Consider the following 21,125-nt stretch of genomic DNA (forward strand, 5'->3'; position numbering starts at 1 on the left):
GTGTGAAATGGATCGAAAAATTCAAAATGGAAATTTACCGAAAAAATAAGTGAGGGGTGTGGATTTCCATATTGTTAGTAATTATACATTTTTTCGTATTTTCAATATTTCAACCAATTTTTTTGAAAAGCTAAGAAATAATTTAATCATATATTCTCAATTAATAATTAGTACACAACTAAATTAATTTTAATTTAATATATATTTTATAAAATTTAGTTCTAGTTTTCCTATTTTTTTAACTTCATAAACCAATTATATTGCTTTTCACACTTCAAATATTCGTCAAATTTTTGTCAACAAATTATTTGATGTTAAAATAAATTAAATTTACTTTTCCTTAATTTCTAAATTATATCACCAAATTCTTTATAATTTTTTTTTTATTTTAAATTTAATTTTTATGTGGGGTTTAATCACTTTATAGTACAAAAATAAAAAAACTGTAATTTATTTTTTCAAAAATTTCTTTATTTATTATTTGATGTTAAAATAAATTAAATTTACTTTTCCTTAATTTCTAAATTATATCACCAAATTCTTTATAATTTTATTTATTTATTTTAAATTTAATTTTTATGTGGGGTTTAATCACTTTATAGTACAAAAATAAAAAAACTGTAATTTATTTTTTCAAATTTCTCTTAATTTTTCTGTTTCATAAAAAAAATTCACCAAACAAAATAATTACATTAAACAGGAATTTTTAATTGGTTATTGTAATGAATGTAAAAATGTGTGTTGCATGGGATTAATTCCCATGGCAACCGGTTGGGTGACATGAAGAATTGGTTGTGTATAATTTTTTATTATTTTTGCATGCCACGTGTCTTGATCTTATTAGCCTAAAAAAGTGAGTATGGTACCGAAAAGTGCTTTTCGGTACCGTAGCAAGACCCATGGAAATATTCGTCATTTTCTATAAATTTGATTTTGTTTTTTAGTATTATTTTATTAAATGTGAGAATGAAATGAAGACGACTTTTCCTTTTCTTATTTTCTCGTATGTTCTTTTGTCATCCACCGACATGATGACCTCATTGCTGATGAAAAAAGTTCACGAATGATTCATTTTGTGTACGTCAATTTGAGTTTGACTGACATGTGGGATGATCTCATCACCCGCAGATGTGAACAGAACACGCCCTTGGATCTTCTCTCTATAAATGGGCTTCAACCCACTCGGATGTTTTCATTGTTTCATAGATTCCTTCAACGATTATTTTCCAGGAAAAGAAAAGAAAGAGAGAAACCAAACACTGATGGACGGGAAAGTACAAGGAATAAATGGCGTCTCTGCTGAAACCCCCATCCCTCTTATCACTCCATACAAATTGGGCAAGTTCCAGCTCTCTCACAGGTGCAGTCTCCACTTGCTCGCCAGATTTTCTCCCATTTTCTTTCATATTTTCTGTTTCTACTTGTTGGGTGTTGCTGGATTTTGGGTATTTTGAGGGAAAGATGGAATGTGTGGGGAAATTTATGTCTTTGGGTCATGGGTGATGGAAAATTTTTAAGATTTAGAGTTTTTCTTCTTATTTGACAACAGTTTTTTATTTTTTAGAGTAAAAGAATTCGGAAACAAGTTTAATAATAAAAAGTTATTTTATATTTTCTGTTCTTAAAAATATAAAATTGGGTGTTTTCGTATTATATCTTTAAATTGTTTTCACTTTTTTTTTCATGGTTATTTTAAAAAATGATTAAATAAATATATATAATGATTAAATGCATATGTTGGATTTCTGATTTTAATTTTGTTTTTTGAGAAGTGGACATAGGCTGTGTATGATTGATGTTCTGTGCTTGGTTTTAAGGAGAAAAAGAAATTGTGATTGTGGGATTTGGTTTGAACTATTGAATCCATGGCTTCTAAATTTGGAGATTCAACAATGCTTTATTTGGGTTTTCAGTTTCTGAGAAATCCAGCCAGTAAAATTAAAGGGATCTAATTAATCAATCTGTTCAGTCTTAAGCTTCCTGCTGGTTAAGCTTTAGTAGTTCATTCACTGTTTTCTTTGGCCGAAAGTGCTCAAATAGCTAAATTTCCTTGTGCTCCATATTTTTCAGGGTTGTTCTAGCACCATTAACTAGGCAGAGATCTTGGAACAATGTTCCTCAACCACATGCTATCTTACATTACTCTCAAAGAACCAGCAAAGGGGGTCTTCTCATAGCTGAAGCAACGGGAGTTTCGGACACTGCTCAAGGGTAATTGTAGAAGAAGTCATTTTCTGAAGTTCCATTCATTTTCTAAATGAAAAAAAAAAAAAAGCAAAATGTGCTCGAGCACATACTTTCCAGTGTTTTGATATTGATGTTGGCCCTGTCGTTTTTGTTTTATTTTATTTTATTTTATTTTATTTTTGGAATTTTCCATATTTTTAGGTATCCAGATACACCAGGCATATGGACAAAAGAACAAGTTGAAGCTTGGAAACCTATTGTAGATGCTGTTCATGCTAAAGGCGGTATCTTTTTTTGTCAGATTTGGCATGTGGGGAGGGTTTCAAACACGGGTATGTTTTTTTTACTTACCATTTGCTGTAGATTTGAAAGGCATTCCTTAGCTTACAGCATGCAAATGAATATTGAAGAGTTCTTGAATTGTTGGGATGCAGCCGACATGGAATCTTTTAGTTCTTTTTTTTTTTTCAAGCTTATATGATGGAATCAACTGATTTTATTGAGAAATAAGGTTTATTTTCTGTTTGGTTCTAGCTCCTCTGATGTATCCATCCTATCATCTTTTTCAGATTTCCAGCCAAACGGGCAAGCTCCAATCTCTTGTACAGACAAGCCCTTGACAAGCAATGGCATTGATGTTGACCAGTTCTCACCTCCCCGGTCGCTAACAACAGATGAAATCCCTCGAGTTGTAAAGGATTTTAGACTTGCTGCAAGGAACGCTATTGAAGCTGGTATGTGATATTTTCAATTAAAGCTGGTGAGTCACCGGCCTCAATGCTCGTTACAAGGGTGGATAGGTGGAGTTAGCATATGGTAGGCAAAAAGGGTATATGAAAAAGTCCGGGGTGAAATCCGAGGAGTTAGTGGTTGAAAGATCCTTAAAGCTTGATGCCCTAAACCTTAATTGGTTGGGAGTCATCGATGGACCCCCGTTACATGGACAAAACAGAAAAGAATGCCCCTTAAGCCTGTTACCTTCTTTAAAAAAAAAAAAAAGAAAAAAAAGAAAAAAAAAAAGGTGTGTTCTCTGCTTATTGAATTTGGTCAGTTTGCTAAAGTGTTAAAAAGAGATAGGTTGGGGGGAGAGATTAGTTTAGCATGTTATATTCGGAACCTATCATATTACACTTAGATTTTTGTGGAAGATTAAAGTTTGGTTCTTTGGAAGTGAAAATGGTTTTAAAACTTCAATTTGCATAATGCATTCCCTTGATCAATGGTATTTAGCAAAGTTTTTGTTTTCTCTTGTTGAAATTTGAAGTTATAGTTCTTTAATGTTCCATGTGAGAGTTTGTCAGTTGTGCCACTTAAATATTTTTTGGAAGTGATTAGCATGATTTGTAAATTATGGTAATTTTGTTTTGTTTTTCTCTCCTTCATTGCTAAGGGACTAGCAATATGTCGGTTGGGGGGAGTGATTACTACTCAAAAAGTGCTATTTGATAGCTTATAATTAATCCTTTTAAACACTTTTGAGTAGTAGTTAGTGCCTTTTAACCCAATTAGCATGTTAAGGCCCCTTTCAATTAATTCTAATCAAATTGTGTAAGTTTTGGTGTTTTTGTTAGTATTTTGATCACCAAAGCATTATGAGATTGAGGAGAGTTATATGGAATCCTTGGCAAGCAATGGGAAGCTTAGAGGAATGAAGAATCAAAGCCTTGAAGCACTTTTGCCATAAGCAAAGTCTGGAATGCAAGGGGAAGCAAAGAGGATTCAGCCATGGAGCATTCTTGATGACAGTCACTGCAGCTACTTTTGGAGCACTTCCTGATGTCCAATTCATACATACAATATGTCATTTGAAAGCTTAGGAAGTCAACAATCCAATGCTTCAAACCGTATGCAATTTGGATTTGAAATGAGGAAGTTACAACCTTTGGAAGACAACTGCTCCAAGCTGAAGGAAGACTTCAGAAAAGTGCTGCGAAATCAGCCCTTTGTTGCAAGATATTTCGCAACACTTTTGCACAGTGCTATGGAACTCCCCTGAAGCTTCACGCCGCGATGGAAGCCAAACACCACATGATGGAAGTCCACTTTGCAAAGGTGTTGAAGCAGCTGGTTGCTATGAAGAAATTTCACAGCTCTTCTTGTGCACATGCGAAATTTCGCAGACCTCACTTGTCACCTGCAAAGTGGTCCTGAGTGCTTCCCGATATTTGTAACCGACACTTGGAGATATTTTTCATTAGATTTTTGTTGCCTAAATGCCTAAATTCTCCTTGTAGGTCACCAATGATAGATTTCCTTAGCTTTTAAGTTAGGAATTTGGCAAAATATCATGTAATAGCTGTAATTGTATTTTTGGTTAAAAAAGAGAGCCCGAGGAGCCTGTTCGGAGTGTGTTAGAATGATGAACCTTTTGTAAAGTTTCAAAAAAAGAAATACACAGAGCTTTAGCTCTTTTCTACCTTACCTTCTCTCTTTGATTGTGTTTTTACTTATTTTACTAAGTTATGCACTCTCTGAGGAGCTTTCCCCAGAGAATGAGTAACTAAACCTTTTAGTTCCTTGGAGTTAAGGTTGCCGGGAAAGGTTCCAAGTGCAAGAATCAGAGCTTTGTGGTTTCAGCTAAGAATGAAAAGAAGGTGTGTCCCGTGAATGGTTTTTAATGTTTTTAGTTAACTTAAAACGCCTTGGAGTCACCTGGGCCAACACTTGGTAAGGCAAGTGATCTCTAACCATGGAGATGCACTAGTTTACCCCTTGCGAGCCTCTGGTAGGTGACTTGAAGGTAGGATTTTCTAGAATAGCCAACACTTGGTAAGCTTTTGGACTCTTAGGAGACATCCATTAGTTACCTCTTGCGAGCTTTTGACGGGTAATCCAAGGTTAAAGATCACCTTGAATGGTAAAGGCTAGTGAGAGGCTCAAACCATTGCAAGTTGCATCAGTGAGAGAATTAAAGCTGAAATCCAATTGAGGGATGCATTTATGCAGCACCTGTTAGAGAATTGACTTTATGTTAATTCTCTAATGTGAGGAATTGAACCAAGTGATCGGAGCTATGCTTTTGCATGAGGACCCTCCCCTGTATACCTGAATCTCCAAGGAATGCTTTTCTTCTTAAGTTATTTTCATCACTTGTTGTGTTGTTAATCTAAGTCCAAACCTTTTTCAAACCAAAGTTTGTGTTTTATTTCTTAAGCTAATCTTGAAATGAAACAGCACCAATTCACTTTGAATTGGTATCATTTTCAATCTTGAGTACCCTTCCCAGTGGAACGATCGTAGAGCCACTATGCTATAGTAGCTTTGTATTTGCTACCCTAGTTCATGGTGTTGTAGGTTAAAAATTTTGTTGATTACACCTGCCATCAAGGAGCACCAGCTGGACATACATCAGCTGAGACACCAATTAGGCATGAATCAAATGGCGCCGTTGCCGGGGAAGGTGTCAAGAATCAGTGATACTATTTCAGTGTACTTGTGATTTTCATCACAAGTGTGGTAAAGTTTCTTTAGCTTTATTAATTCTCATTATTTTCGTTTTACTAACTCATAATCTAAAGTTAGTTTTTAAATTCAGCTTAGTTTTATTTTGTTTTGGTAGCCCTGTTTTCTTTTGCTGTCCTGTATTTTCATTTTTAGTTTTAAATAGTTGCTAGTTGTGTATGCCAAAGTGGATACGAGGTAGTAGAGGAAGGCTTGTTAGAATTGAATCACCTCATACTAAGGAATTGGAATTGAGCTTGAATATCATGGAAACTACTCCTGAAGATCAGCATAGTCACCAAGTTCGTCAAGACAATCTCAATGAATTTAGATCAATGAGGGACCGTATGCATCCACCTCGTATGAGTGCACCATCATGTATAATACCTCCTACAGAGCAGCTAGTGATCAGACCGTATATTGTTCCACTTCTACCAACTTTCCATGGAATGGAAAGTGAGAATCCCTATGCACATATTAAGGAATTTGAAGATGTTTGTAATACATTCCAAGAGGGAGGAGCTTCAATTGATTTGATGAGACTTAAATTATTTCCTTTTACTTTAAAGGATAAAGCCAAAATTTGGCTTAATTCTTTAAGGCCAAGGAGTATCCGTACTTGGACTGACTTACAAGCTGAGTTCCTTAAGAAATTTTTCCCCACTCATAGAAAAAATGGCTTGAAAAGGCAAATTTCAAACTTCTCAGCTAAAGAGAATGAGAAATTCTATGAGTGTTGGGAAAGATATATGGAAGCTATAAATGCATGTCCTCACCATGGCTTTGATACTTGACTATTGGTGAGTTATTTTTATGATGGGATGTCATCCTCAATGAAGCAACTCCTGGAGACAATGTGTGGAGGAGATTTCATGAGCAAAAATCCGGAGGAAGCTATGGATTTCTTGAATTATGTAGCTGAAGTTTCAAGGGGATGGGATGAGCCAACCAAAGGAGAAGTGGGAAAGATGAAGTCTCAACTGAATGTTTTCAATGCTAAGGCTGGAATGTATACTTTGAAAGAAGAGGATGATACAAAAGCAAAGTTTGCAGCTGTGACAAGAAGATTGGAGGACCTGGAATTGAAAAAAATGCATGAAGTACAAGTTGTTGCTGAATCACCAGTGCAAGTGAAGCTATGTCCTAAGTGTCAATCCTATGAACACTTGGTGGAGGAATGCCCTATAGCTTCAGCTGAAAGGGAAATGTTTAGAGATCAAGCAAATGTTGTTGGACAATTTAAGCCCAATAACAATGCGCCCTATGGAAACACTTACAACTCAAGTTGGAGGAATCATCCAAATTTTTCATGGAAGCCTAGAGTACCTCAATACCAACAGCCGGATCAACCATCTCAGCAATCTTCAAGTCTTGAACAAGCCATTTTGAATCTCAGCAAGGTAGTGGGAGATTTTGTTGGAGAACAAAAAGCCATCAATACTCAGCTTAATCAAAGAATTGACAGAGTAGAGAATATTCTGAATAAAAGGATGGATGGAATGCAAAATGATATGACTCAAAGATTTGATAATCTCCAGTACTCAATATCAAGGCTCACAAATTTGAATACGGTACAAGAAAAGGGAAGATTTCCTTCCCAACCCCACCAAAATCCCAAGGGTGTCCAAGAAGTGGAAAGCCATGAGGGGGAATCATCACAGATGAAAGATGTCAAAGCATTGATCACTCTAAGGAGTGGTAAAAAAATTGAGCAGCCACCACCTAAGCCATCTGTTGAAGAAGAAGAGACAAAGAAAGAGGAGGAAATGAAAGACAAAGAAGGAGAGATCAGTGATAAGAAAGAGGACTCTGAGTAAACAATGAATGCAAATCCAGAGAAGGAACTTCTGAAGGAAGAAAGGCTGAAGAAATCAACTTCTCCACCTTTTCCTCAAGCATTGCATGGGAAGAAGGGGGTTAGAAATGCAGCTGAAATCCTTGAAGTATTGAGACAAGTTAAAGTCAATATCCCACTGTTGGATATGATTAAGCAAGTTCCAACATATGCAAAATTCCTAAAGGATTTGTGTACTATCAAAAGAGGGTTGACTGTAAATAAGAAAGCCTTCTTGACTGAGCAAGTAAGTGCAATCTTACAGTGTAAGTCTCCTTTGAAGTACAAAGATCCGGGAAGTCCTACCATTTCAGTCATGATTGGAGGAAAGGTAGTAGAGAAAGCTTTATTGGACTTGGGAGCAAGTGTGAATTTGCTTCCATATACTGTCTATAAGCAATTGGGGCTTCGTGAGTTGAAGCCAACAACAATTACTCTATCTCTAGCAGATAGATCAGTAAAAATTCCCAGAGGAGTGATTGAAGATGTCTTGGTTCAAGTTGATAATTTCTACTATCCAGTGGATTTTATTGTTCTTGATACGAATCCTACTGTAAAGGAAGCTAATTTAGTTCCTATCATCTTGGGAAGGCCATTCCTTGCTACCTCAAATGCAATCATCAACTGTAGGAATGGGCCCATGCAACTCACTTTTGGCAATATGACACTTGATCTCAATATCTTTTATATGTCTAAAAAGCAAATCATTCCGGAAGAAGAAGAGGGTCCAGAAGAAGTGTGTATTGTTGATACTCTGGTAGAGGAACATTGTAATCAGAATGTGCAACACAAGCTGAATGAAAGTTTTGAGGATTGTGAGGAAGGTTTGTCTGAACTTCCTAAGGAGCTTGCTACTTTACAAAGTTGGGGGAGGATAGAAGAAATTCTACCTTTGTTCAATAAAGAAGAGGGAGCAGATGCTGAAAAAGAAATCCCAAAACTCAATTTGAAGCCTCTACCTGTGGAGCTGAAATACACATATCTTGAAGAAGATAACCAATGCCCAGTTGTAATATCTTCATCTCTGACCAATCATCAAGAGAAATGTTTAATAGAAATTCTCAAGAAGTGTAAGAAAGCAATAGGATGGCAAATATCTGATTTGAAAGGCATTAGTCCTTTAGTTTGCACACATCATATATATATGGAGGAGGAAGCTAAGCCAATTCGTCAATTTCAAAGAAGATTGAATCCTCATTTACAAGAAGTTGTGCGAGCTGAGGTGCTGAAGCTACTTCAAGCAGGTATTATCTACCCTATTTCAGACAGCTCTTGGGTGAGTCCTACTCAAGTGGTACCAAAGAAGTCAGGGATCACTGTAGTTCAGAATGAAGAGGGGGAAGAAATCACTACACGTCTCACTTCAGGGTGGAGGGTGTGTATTGATTATAGAAAGTTGAATGCAGTAACCAGAAAAGATCATTTTCCATTGCCATTTATTGATCAAGTTTTGGAGAGAGTCTCTGGCCATCCTTTCTATTGTTTTTTGGATGGGTATTCAGGGTATTTTCAGATTGAAATTGCTGTGGAAGATCAGGAAAAAACTAATTTTACATGTCCATTTGGAACCTATGCTTATAGGAGAATGCCTTTTGGTTTATGTAATGCACCTGCCACTTTCCAAAGGTGTATGTTGAGTATCTTCAGTGATATGGTGGAGCGAATTATGGAGGTTTTCATGGATGACATCACCGTATATGGAGGTACATTTGAGGAATGTTTAGCCAATTTGGAAGCAGTTCTTCACAGATGCATTGAAAAAGACTTGGTGCTTAATTGGGAAAAATGCCATTTTATGGTACGTCAAGGAATTGTCCTTGGTCATATCATATCTGAAAAGGGCATTGAAGTTGATAAAGCAAAGGTGGAGCTTATTTCCAAATTGCCATCCCCAACAACTGTAAAAGGAGTAAGGCAGTTCCTTGGCCATGCTGGTTTTTACAGGAGGTTTATAAAAGACTTTTCAAAGCTTTCTAAACCTCTTTGTGAGCTGTTAGCTAAGGATGCTAAGTTTGTATGGGATGAAAGATGTCAAGATAGCTTTGATCAACTGAAGAAATTTTTGACAACAACTCCAATAGTGAGGGCCCCTAACTGGCAACTACCTTTTGAACTAATGTGTGATGCCAGTGATTTTGCTATAGGAGCTGTGCTTGGTCAAAGAGAAGATGGGAAGCCCTATGTGATCTACTATGCAAGCAAAACATTGAATAAAGCCCAAAGGAATTACACAACTACAGAAAAAGAATTGTTAGCTGTGGTATTTGCCTTGGACAAATTTCGTGCTTATTTGGTAGGGTCTTTCATCATTGTTTTTACTGATCATTAAGCTTTGAAGTATTTATTGACAAAGCAAGATGCAAAAGCAAGGTTGATAAGATGGATTCTTTTGTTAAAAGAATTCGATCTTCAAATCAGAGATAAGAAAGGAGTGGAAAATGTGGTAGCTGACCACCTCTCAAGGTTAGCTATAGCACATAATTCTCATACCTTGCCTATTAATGATGAATTTCCTGAGGAATCACTTATGTTTCTGGTAAAAACTCCTTGGTATGCTCACATTGCTAATTATTTAGTCACTGGTGAAATTCCAAGTGAGTGGAATGCACAGGACAAGAAACACTTCTTTGCAAAAATTCATGCTTATTATTGGGAAGAGCCTTTCCTTTTTAAATATTGTGCAGATCAGATTATAAGGAAGTGTGTGCCTGAGGAAGAGCAACAGGGAATTCTAACCCATTGTCATGAGAATGCATGTGGAGGTCATTTTGCCTCTCAGAAAACAGCTATGAAGGTGTTGCAATCAGGGTTTACTTGGCCATCTTTGTTCAAAGATGCGCACATCATGTGTAGAAATTGTGATAGATGCCAAAGGCTTGGCAAACTGACAAAAAGAAATCAAATGCCCATGAACCATATACTGATAGTTGAATTATTTGATGTATGGGGTATTGACTTTATGGGACCTTTTCCAATGTCTTTTGGTAATTCTTACATCCTGGTGGGGGTAGATTATGTTTCTAAGTGGGTTGAAGCAGTCCCCTGTAAACAAAATGATCATAGAGAGGTTCTCAAGTTTTTGAAAGAGAACATTTTTGCAAGATTTGGGGTGCCCAAAGCTATAATCAGTGATGGAGGTTCTCATTTTTGCAATAAGCCTTTTGAAAGTTTGCTAGCCAAGTATGGAGTGAAGCATAAGGTAGCTACACCTTATGATTCGCATGGATTCCCAGTCGGGTCATTTAATCAAAAACATTTATAAAACCTATGACCTCATACTAGTGTAGCAAAGCTACTATAGTATAGTGGCTCTAGGGTCGAACTCTGGGATGGGTTTTCATTCTACCAGTGATATACTCATGATTAGAAATTAAATTTAATGATTTCCTTTATCAAAAACTTAAAGCTTAAAAAGAAAATAAAATTTGTTTTGAAAGTATTTGAAACTAAATTAACATAAACTAATTAAAAATGGAAGAAAGAAAGTTTCTCGGAGCTAAGGATTGCTAGGATCAAGTTTAAAATGCAAAGTGGAAAATTCCGGATTTTTCTCCTCGCATTGGGGATTTAACCTATAGTTATTTCCCGAACCGGTGTAGGTTTGACAATGAAGATTTAATCCATAAAAATCAATAGAAATGGTAGTCAAGGTCCATTAATGGCTTTAGATACTATATAGGTCTTCACCTTGAACCACTTTCCAATGGCTCGTACATGATAACTAATGGACTAATATGGATCTAGCAATAAGCATCCATAAAGACCTGAAGCTTACCATGTATTGGCCATTCAAAGTGATTCTAAGGGATTTAAAGCAAAACTTTAGATTAAAAAGCCATTTATGAACTTCAACTACCTGAATTTAATGCACGAGCATTTTCCAACTTTTCATCTGGACTTTTCACCTAGCTTCCTTCACTCCAAGAAACCAAGAGTTTAGCCTCTCATCCTCTGAGAAAACATCCTCAGAGGTTGTTTGGCTTCCAAGAAAGAGAAAATAGTAACGAGAGAATAGAAAATAAGAGTGCTCTGTATATTGCTAAGTGTTTAGCTCAACACTCGTGTTACATGTCTTCAAGAGGTGATTTCCACCCCTTATATAGTTTTTACAAAAGCAAAGCTTTTCATTGGCTTGCTACAAGGAGAAGAAAGGAAATTACATCAAAAGAACTTAAGAAAATATCTAAAGTGGAGTCGGCAAAACAGGGGAGGGGGTGTGCGAATTTCGCACACCTCAAGAGGGATTTCGCACAGGTGTGTGAATTTCGCACACCCTTCAGAAGGTATGCGAAATTTTCGCACACCTGGAGCAGTTCTCTTCCGAAAGTCATAACTTCCTTGTTTCAGCTCCAAATCGTGTACAGTTTAAAGCGTTGGATTCTTGACTTCTTGAGCTTCGAAACGGTATATAGCATGTAAAAAATGGACTTCGGGAAGTGCTCCAAAAGTGCCAAAGAACACTGCAGCTGCTCACTTCAGATTTCCTCCTTGCTTCTCTTTTGATTTTCTTTGCTTCTCTTTGCTTTTCTTCTTTGGTTGGCTTGTCTTAATGATCCAAAAAGATGTCAAAACACTAAAACTAGCCACAAATATGATTAGAAGTCATTGCTAGGTCCTTAACATGCCAATTGGAATAAAGGTGAAGAATTACTACACAAAAGTGCTTAAAACATAATGACTTAAAGGTGTAAAATGGCACTTTTGGGTAGTAATCACCTTATCATCCACAGACTTCTGGCCAAGTTGAGCTAGCAAACAGGGAGATAAAGAATATACTGATGAAAGTGGTGAGTACAAGCAGGAAAGATTGGTCTGTTAAGCTCTATGACTCCTTGTGGGCCTATAGAACAGCTTATAAGACTATTCTTGGCATGTCCCCCTATCGTCTTGTCTATGGTAAAGCTTGTCATCTCCCTGTGGAAGTTGAATATAAAGCTTGGTGGGCAATCAAAAAGCTAAATATGGATTTGATTAGAGCTGGGGCAAAAAGGTGCTTAGACCTTAATGAGATGGAGGAATTGAGAAATGATGCTTATATCAACTCCAAAGTTGCAAAACAAAGGATGAAGAAGTGGCATGACCAACTGATTTCTACCAAGGAATTTCAAAAAGGCCAAAGAGTTTTACTCTATGACACAAGACTTCATATTTTTCCTGGAAAGCTCAAGTCCAGGTGGATTGGTCCATTCATTATCCATCAAGTACTTAATCATGGAGTAGTGGAATTATTGAATTCCGATGGCAAGGAAACCTTTAAAGTTAATGGATATCGTCTCAAGCCATATATGGAGCCATTCAAATTAGACAAGGAGGAGATCAACCTCCTTGAGCCTCAAAAAGCCTAAGCAAAGAAGGGTTTGCTGGACTTGGTTTTACCAAAGTCCAAAATTTTTGTAAATTCTGTAAATTTTAAAGTAAAATTTTTACTTTTGATCTTAGTTTTTGATCTTAAATTGCATGTTTTTGTGTAATTTCATCTTTTTGAATGATTTCAGATGGGAAGAAATGAAAAGAAAAAAATCGGGAAGAAATTGGAGCCGAAACAGAGCTGAAACAGAGCAAAAACAGGGGAAAAGCAGAGCTCTGCGAGATTTCGCAGCCAAAGAGGATTTCTCTGCGAAAATGGTTTTTTGTTGCGAAACCACTTCGCAACACTTTTTAACCCTCTGCGAACGATTCCGCAGCTGCGAAACCGGTGTTTGGCACACGAGTGCCACTTCGCAGCACAGGAACCCTCATTTCGCAGCTGCGAAGTGCTCTGCGAACCACTAAGGCGTAAAAAAACGCCATTCCGCAGCGATTTCTCAGCGTTTTCTCTCTTGCGAAGGGTGTTCCGCAATTGCGAAATCGGTCTTTGGCACACGAGCGCCATTCCGCAGCATAGTGACTCCAATTTCGCAGCTGCGAAGTGAGCTACGAAAGCGATTTTTTGAATCCGAAACGCCCAATTTTGCTGCGAAGCCGTTTTTCTTCTGCGAAACCCCAAATGACCATTCATATTCTTGTAACCGTTATAAATACCGGTCATTTGGGCTGCGAATCCATTTCAGAAAAGGGGAAAAATCGCAGCAGCAGACCCTTCGTCTCCTCTCCCTAGTCCGACGCCGCTAGCAACTCCGATTGCCCCCTTCGTTTATCGTCGCCGTCCTAGCCCTCATTTGCTCGCAATGACACGAACCAGGGGCGCGAAGTCTTCATCCCCTTCCACCCGAAAGCGAACGCCGCGCGAGGCACCAGTGCAAGCTTCGTCCTCTGAGCCGCCGCGGCCAGAAGCCGTCCCGCCACCGGCAAAGCCCTCGCCAAAAAAGCGCCAGGCCAAGCCAGCATTACAAACCCCTCCGGCGAGGCACTACCTTACCAGGTCAGGGGGCCGGCCCCTCCAAAAGCGAGCTAAGGTGGAAAGCTCGGAGCCTATCGATTTAACAGGGCAATCCCTTGTTTCATCCCCTGTTTCATCCCCAATTCCATCTCCAATTCCATCTCCGATGCCATCTCCGGCACCGCCTGCGAAGCTTCCAGCAATCCAGCCGCCGCCTGCTGAGCCCCAAATCCCATCCGAACCAGCTTTGGAAGCGATAATCAGGCGGCCAATTCTAGCTCAGCCTCCAATTGAAGGCAATTTGGATTGCCGAGACCGGCCATTCCATTCGGAGCTATGCTTTGACATAGCTGCTTTCCAGTTGCGCCCGGAGCTTGAAGAAACATTCCAATTGCTGCGAAGATACCGAATGGAGCAATTTCTGACCCCGCGAGACTTCTTCTACCCCAGAATAGCAATGGATTTCTATCAATCCATGACTACTCGACAGGTCAAGGATCCTACCTCAATTCATTTCGTTATTGATGGTAGGCATGGCATCTTGGGAGCTCGGCAAATAGCTGAAGCTTTGAATATTCCATATGAGCCCAGTCATTTCGATGACTTTAGAGCTTAGGCCAATCCATCTCAGCTGGAGATGGTGCACATTTTGTCTGGAGGAGCATCCAGAAACCCGTATCTGCTGAGAGGGGAACTTCCCCCAAAGATGTTCCTTATTGATGCCCTGTTGAGGCATAGTATCTATCCCCTTCAACATTGGACTCAGAGAAGGGGAATTATGTTGGAGACCCTGTATAGAATGTCAGAGGGCTATTATTTTGGCCCTCACCATTTGATCCTGGCAGCTCTTATCTATTTTGAAGAGAAGGTGCATAGAAAAAAATTGCAAAGGGCTGATTCCATCCCTCTTCTCTTCCCACGACTGTTATGCCAAATCCTTGAGCGCCTGGGATATCCAGCAGAGCCTCAGCAGGAGCAAAAGAAAGTCTGTAGGGATGTTTTTACTTTTGAAAAATGGAGCAACATGACAGCTTACAAGATGGAGCAACCGGAACTTCCACAGCCAATTCAGGCTCTACCTGCTAGGATAGCATCCCCACGCCTCATACCTGAGGGTATGCCTGCAGCCTCTCCCTCCATGGCCAGTGCATCTCCAGTTCCTCCAGCAGCCCCTGCTTCAGCACAGCCTTCCACATCAGCCAAGCCTAGGATGGCCATCCCTATTTCTGAGTATAGGGATCTATGCCAGGCATTGGAGACATTGACAGCCTCTCAGAGCAGACTTGCTCAAGAGATGGCAGCTTTGAGATCTCACCAGCAGCAGATGATGGCTACTCAGGCTCAACATACTTTTATCCTGAGGCAGCTTCAGCAGCATCTTGGCCTCCAAGCAGCTGATGAGCAGGCCACTCCTATCACCACAGAGCCTCCTGCCCCTCATCAGTCAGCTACTCCAGAGGCAGAGCCATCTCCATAGACCATCAGCTCTAGCACTACCTTCCTCTGAACATTTTTATATCTTTGATATATTACTTTTTTGTATTTTGTTTTGGTTAATCTTTTATGAAATCTCCTACATTTTGATAATATATATGGAGATTCTTTGGATTGCTTGTATTACTTCTTTTTCCAGCTGATCACAAATGAGTAAAGTAATACAAAATCTAATTTTTTGTTAACTTTTAGCATTAATTTACTCTTACTCCCTTTGCTCACATCGTTTATTCTTTTTGAAACATGTGGTTTCTCCATTCAATATTCGAAATTGAAATCGATCAGGAGGTACCACTTCCTCCCTTTATTTTCGATCAACCATATCACATTGAGGACAATGCTCAGCTCGATTGGGGGGGAGAAATGAGGAAGAAAGTTTGCTAAGTTGAAGGAAGTATGCTAAGTTATTTTGATATTTTAGTTTTGTTTAGTAAAGTAGTTGTAGTTTTTTTTTGCTTATTACTATAATCTCCATGGATTTTGAGGAAGAATTTTCGAACTAAAATAGGAGAAACTGAACTGTTGCTTTTCATCTAACTTAGAGTTTGGATTATGCTTGCTAAAGTGGTTCAATTGTTGAAACTTCTATTGAAATCAAGTTTAGCCCTTCCACTTTAAACTACCCACACACTGTGCACAATAGATTCCTTTTATAAGATGAGAAACTATTTCCCCCTTGACTTAGAAAATTTTGGGACTTGGTACCTTTGACCTCATTTTAATGATACTGAGACACCTTATGAAAGGCCAATGAGCCTTTGAAGAAAAAAGAGAAAGAAAGCAAAGTGTTTGCTTGCCTTGAAACCCGAGCAAGGTCTGAAAGGGTATATGGTGAAAACCTTTTAAACCTGGTGCCCTAAGCCTTCAATGGTTGGGAGTCACCGGCCTCAATGCTCGTTACAAGGGTGGATAGGTGGAGTTAGCATATGGTAGGCAAAAAGGGTATATGAAAAAGTCCGGGGTGAAATCCGAGGAGTTAGTGGTTGAAAGATCCTTAAAGCTTGATGCCCTAAACCTTAATTGGTTGGGAGTCATCGATGGACCCCCGTTACATGGACAAAACAGAAAAGAATGCCCCTTAAGCCTGTTACCTTCTTTAAAAAAAAAAAAAAAAAAAAAAAAAGGTGTGTTCTCTGCTTATTGAATTTGGTCAGTTTGCTAAAGTGTTAAAAAGAGATAGGTTGGGGGGAGAGATTAGTTTAGCATGTTATATTCGGAACCTATCATATTACACTTAGATTTTTGTGGAAGATTAAAGTTTGGTTCTTTGGAAGTGAAAATGGTTTTAAAACTTCAATTTGCATAATGCATTCCCTTGATCAATGGTATTTAGCAAAGTTTTTGTTTTCTCTTGTTGAAATTTGAAGTTATAGTTCTTTAATGTTCCATGTGAGAGTTTGTCAATTGTGCCACTTAAATATTTTTTGGAAGTGATTAGCATGATTTATAAATTATGGTAATTTTGTTTTGTTTTTCTCTCCTTCATTGCTAAGGGACTAGCAATATGTCGGTTGGGGGGAGTGATTACTACTCAAAAAGTGCTATTTGATAGCTTATAATTAATCCTTTTAAACACTTTTGAGTAGTAGTTAGTGCCTTTTAACCCAATTAACATGTTAAGGCCCCTTTCAATTAATTCTAATCAAATTGTGTAAGTTTTGGTGTTTTTGTTAGTATTTTGATCACCAAAGCATTATGAGATTGAGGAGAGTTATATGGAATCCTTGGCAAGCAATGGGAAGCTTAGAGGAATGAAGAATCAAAGCCTTGAAGCACTTTTGCCATAAGCAAAGTCTGGAATGCAAGGGGAAGCAAAGAGGATTCAGCCATGGAGCATTCTTGATGACAGTCACTGCAGCTACTTTTGGAGCACTTCCTGATGTCCAATTCATGCATACAATATGTCATTTGAAAGCTTAGGAAGTCAACAATCCAATGCTTCAAACCGTATGCAATTTGGATTTGAAATGAGGAAGTTACAACCTTTGGAAGACAACTGCTCCAAGCTGAAGGAAGACTTCAGAAAAGTGCTGCGAAATCGGCCCTTTGTTGCAAGATATTTCGCAACACTTTTGCACAGTGCTATGGAACTCCCCTGAAGCTTCACGCCGCGATGGAAGCCAAACACCACATGATGGAAGTCCACTTTGCAAAGGTGTTGAAGCAGCTGGTTGCTATGAAGAAATTTCGCAGCTCTTCTTGTGCACATGCGAAATTTTGCAGACCTCACTTGTCACCTGCGAAGTGGTCCTGAGTGCTTCCCGATATTTGTAACCGACACTTGGAGATATTTTTCATTAGATTTTTGTTGCCTAAATGCCTAAATTCTCCTTGTAGGTCACCAATGATAGATTTCCTTAGCTTTTAAGTTAGGAATTTGGCAAAATATCATGTAATAGCTGTAATTGTATTTTTGGTTAAAAAAGAGAGCCCGAGGAGCCTGTTCGGAGTGTGTTAGAATGATGAACCTTTTGTAAAGTTTCAAAAAAAGAAATACACAGAGCTTTAGCTCTTTTCTACCTTACCTTCTCTCTTTGATTGTGTTTTTACTTATTTTACTAAGTTATGCACTCTCTAAGGAGCTTTCCCCAGAGAATGAGTAACTAAACCTTTTAGTTCCTTGGAGTTAAGGTTGCTGGGAAATGTTCCAAGTGCAAGAATCAGAGCTTTGTGGTTTCAGCTAAGAATGAAAAGAAGGTGTGTCCCGTGAATGGTTTTTAATGTTTTTAGTTAACTTAAAACGCCTTGGAGTCACCTGGGCCAACACTTGGTAAGGCAAGTGATCTCTAACCATGGAGATGCACTAGTTTACCCCTTGCGAGCCTCTGGTAGGTGACTTGAAGGTAGGATTTTCTAGAATAGCCAACACTTGGTAAGCTTTTGGACTCTTAGGAGACATCCATTAGTTACCTCTTGCGAGCTTTTGACGGGTAATCCAAGGTTAAAGATCACCTTGAATGGTAAAGGCTAGTGAGAGGCTCAAACCATTGCAAGTTGCATCAGTGAGAGAATTAAAGCTGAAATCCAATTGAGGGATGCATTTATGCAGCACCTGTTAGAGAATTGACTTTATGTTAATTCTCTAATGTGAGGAATTGAACCAAGTGATCGGAGCTATGCTTTTGCATGAGGACCCTCCCCTGTATACCTGAATCTCCAAGGAATGCTTTTCTTCTTAAGTTATTTTCATCACTTGTTGTGTTGTTAATCTAAGTCCAAACCTTTTTCAAACCAAAGTTTGTGTTTTATTTCTTAAGCTAATCTTGAAATGAAACAGCACCAATTCACTTTGAATTGGTATCATTTTCAATCTTGAGTACCCTTCCCAGTGGAACGATCCTAGAGCCACTATGCTATAGTAGCTTTGTATTTGCTACCCTAGTTCATGGTGTTGTAGGTTAAAAATTTTGTTGATTACACCTGCCATCAAGGAGCACCAGCTGGACATACATCAGCTGAGACACCAATTAGGCATGAATCATCAAGGCACTGGCCAACTGGCTCAACCGGCGAGGGAACCGGTCAACCGGTTGCCCTTGTCCGGTTCTGTCGAGGACTGTTAAAACACTCTCTCTCATCCAGTAGCCTTCCTTTCCTGGTCGAGGTATCCTCCTTCCCGATCGACCTCCGGTCGAGGCAACGATAACCTACCAAAGCATTAAATGCTCCAACGGCTAGTGAACCAGTTGACCCCCAGCTTGACCGGTTGAGACTGCTTTTTGTTTTTCTTGGCTCCTGAGGTTAGAAACCTATAAATTGAGAGCTCCACTTCATTTATGATATAGAGAACACTTGCATTCAATTATCTACCCACTTGTTCTTACCTTAAAAGCTCTCATTTCTTTCTTGGTGCATTACATCTTCACTTGCATATCTTTTAGTGCACCCTTGTGAGTCATCCTAGCTTTGATTTATATTTGAACCATTATTAAGCTAGGTTGAGAGAATATCAATCTTGTAAATTGAGTGTTAGAGCCTTCAAGTAAGTTGAATCTCGAAAAGATTGTGTAAGAGCCCATTGGAGCCGGAATCTAAGTGTAAAGAAGATTAGAAGCTTGGTTGAAGCTTCAAGTTAGTGAAACCCTCACTCGGTTAGGAGCTTGAGGAAAGTGGACGTAGGCAAGGAAGTGTCGAACCACTATAAAATCTGAGTTTGAATTCTCTAACTCTATCTCATTATATTTGCTTATATTGTGCTTAAATTTGTTGTGTTGAAAAAGTTTTTGAAAAACTCAATTCACCCTCCTCTTGAGTGTTTTTCTTATTAGCTTTTATTTTCTTAATTAGTATAAGAGCAAGGCCTCTTGTTTAAGACTTAATCGTCTAAGAGGAAATGACTATTCCATCAAGCTCATCTCACACTGAAAATTTTACAAAACGTAGAGCTCCATTTTTTACAAGAACCGACTATCCCTATTGGAAAACTAGAATGACTTGGTATTTACAATCAACCGATTTAGACGTATGGGATGTTATTAAAGATGACCCAACTTTTCCTATAAAACTAGTTGATGGAGTCATGCAAAACCCAAGCAAGAATGGAATGAGCTTGATAGAAGAAAATTTCAATTAAATGCTAAGGTCGTTTTTACTTTGCAATGTGCTATGGATAGAAATGAATATAATAAAATATGTCAATGTAAATCGGCTAAAGAAATTTGGAGATTACTTGAAATAACTCATGAAGAAACAAATCAAGTGAAAGAGTCAAAGATAAATTTACTTGTTCATAGTTATGAATTGTTTTTTATGAAAGAAAATGAGACTATTGTTGAGATGATCACTAGGTTCACCAACATTATCAATGGCCTTGAAGCATTGGGAAAGACCTACAAGGAATCCGAAAAGGTGATGAAGATATTGAGGTCACTTCCATCAAAGTGGCATACAAAGGTCACCGCAATTCAAGAAGCAAAAGACTTGACCAAGCTACCTGTGGAGGAGCTCTTAGGGTATTAATGACATATGAGATCAATTTGACAAAGAAACTACAAAAAGGTGAAGACAAAAATAAGAAGAGCATAACTCTCAAAGTTACAACTAAGGAAGAAGAAGAAGTTGAAGAAGAAAAACAAAGTGAAGAGAATGATAATCTAGCCCTCATCACAAAAAAACTCAACAAATACATGATGGGTGAAAGGTTTAGAGGAAGAAGGTCACCTCTAGAAGAGACCTTTCTAAAAAGGAATCTTCATCTCATGGTGACAAGGAGAAATGGGAAGAGAAAAGAGATTTGGTGTGCTTCAAATGCAAAAAACTGAGACACATTAAATATGATTGTCATCTCTACAAAAGTGAAGCCAAGAGAAGAATCAAGAAGGCAATGATGGCCACTTGGAGTGAAAGTGAAGAATCCTCCGAAAAAGAAAATGAGAAAGAAGTGACAAACATGTGCTTCATGGCAATAGATGAACTTGATAAGGTAAACTCTAACTTTAGTGATGAAGATATGCATGATGTTTTTGAAGAATTGTATGAGGATTTTGAAAAACTAAGTTTGAAAAATATTTCTCTTAAAAAGAAAATTTAACAACTTGAAAAAGAACTTGAAGAAGTAAAAGAGAAATTTTCAATTGTTGAAATTTCTAAAATTCATTTTGAAAAAGAAAATGAGATTTTGAGAAAAGAAAATGAGATTTTGAGAAAGAAAAATGAATGGTTGACCTTTTCTCTTTCAATTTTTTCTTGTGGACAAAAATATTTTGAAATAATTCTACCTAGCCAAAAATGTGTTTTTGACAAACAAGGGCTAAGATTCAAATCTTCAAAAAATAAAAAGAATTTTAAAAACTATTTTGTAAAAAAATCCTCAAGTGCAAGTCCTTCTACTACTTGCAACTTTTGTGGAAG

At 38.1% G+C, this 21,125-nt stretch overlaps 2 protein-coding genes across 2 annotated transcripts; both read left to right on the top strand.

Annotated features, from left to right (window-relative positions):
* Positions 1-1,208: 1,208 nt before the first annotated feature.
* Positions 1,209-2,929, top strand: LOC117905743 (putative 12-oxophytodienoate reductase 11). Its single transcript, XM_034818624.1, has 4 exons — positions 1,209-1,360; positions 2,071-2,211; positions 2,389-2,519; positions 2,757-2,929. Exons 1-4 carry the CDS (start codon positions 1,263-1,265, stop codon positions 2,927-2,929), a joined length of 543 nt encoding a protein of 180 aa, XP_034674515.1. The 5' UTR covers positions 1,209-1,262.
* A 10,700-nt stretch (positions 2,930-13,629) lies between these two features.
* On the top strand, positions 13,630-14,397 carry LOC117905744 (vegetative cell wall protein gp1-like). Its single transcript, XM_034818625.1, has one exon. It carries the CDS (start codon positions 13,630-13,632, stop codon positions 14,395-14,397), a length of 768 nt encoding a protein of 255 aa, XP_034674516.1.
* The last annotated feature ends 6,728 nt before the right edge of the window (positions 14,398-21,125 follow it).

This window comes from Vitis riparia, chromosome 18 (genome assembly GCF_004353265.1).
Source record: "Vitis riparia cultivar Riparia Gloire de Montpellier isolate 1030 chromosome 18, EGFV_Vit.rip_1.0, whole genome shotgun sequence".
Taxonomy (NCBI): domain Eukaryota; kingdom Viridiplantae; phylum Streptophyta; class Magnoliopsida; order Vitales; family Vitaceae; genus Vitis; species Vitis riparia.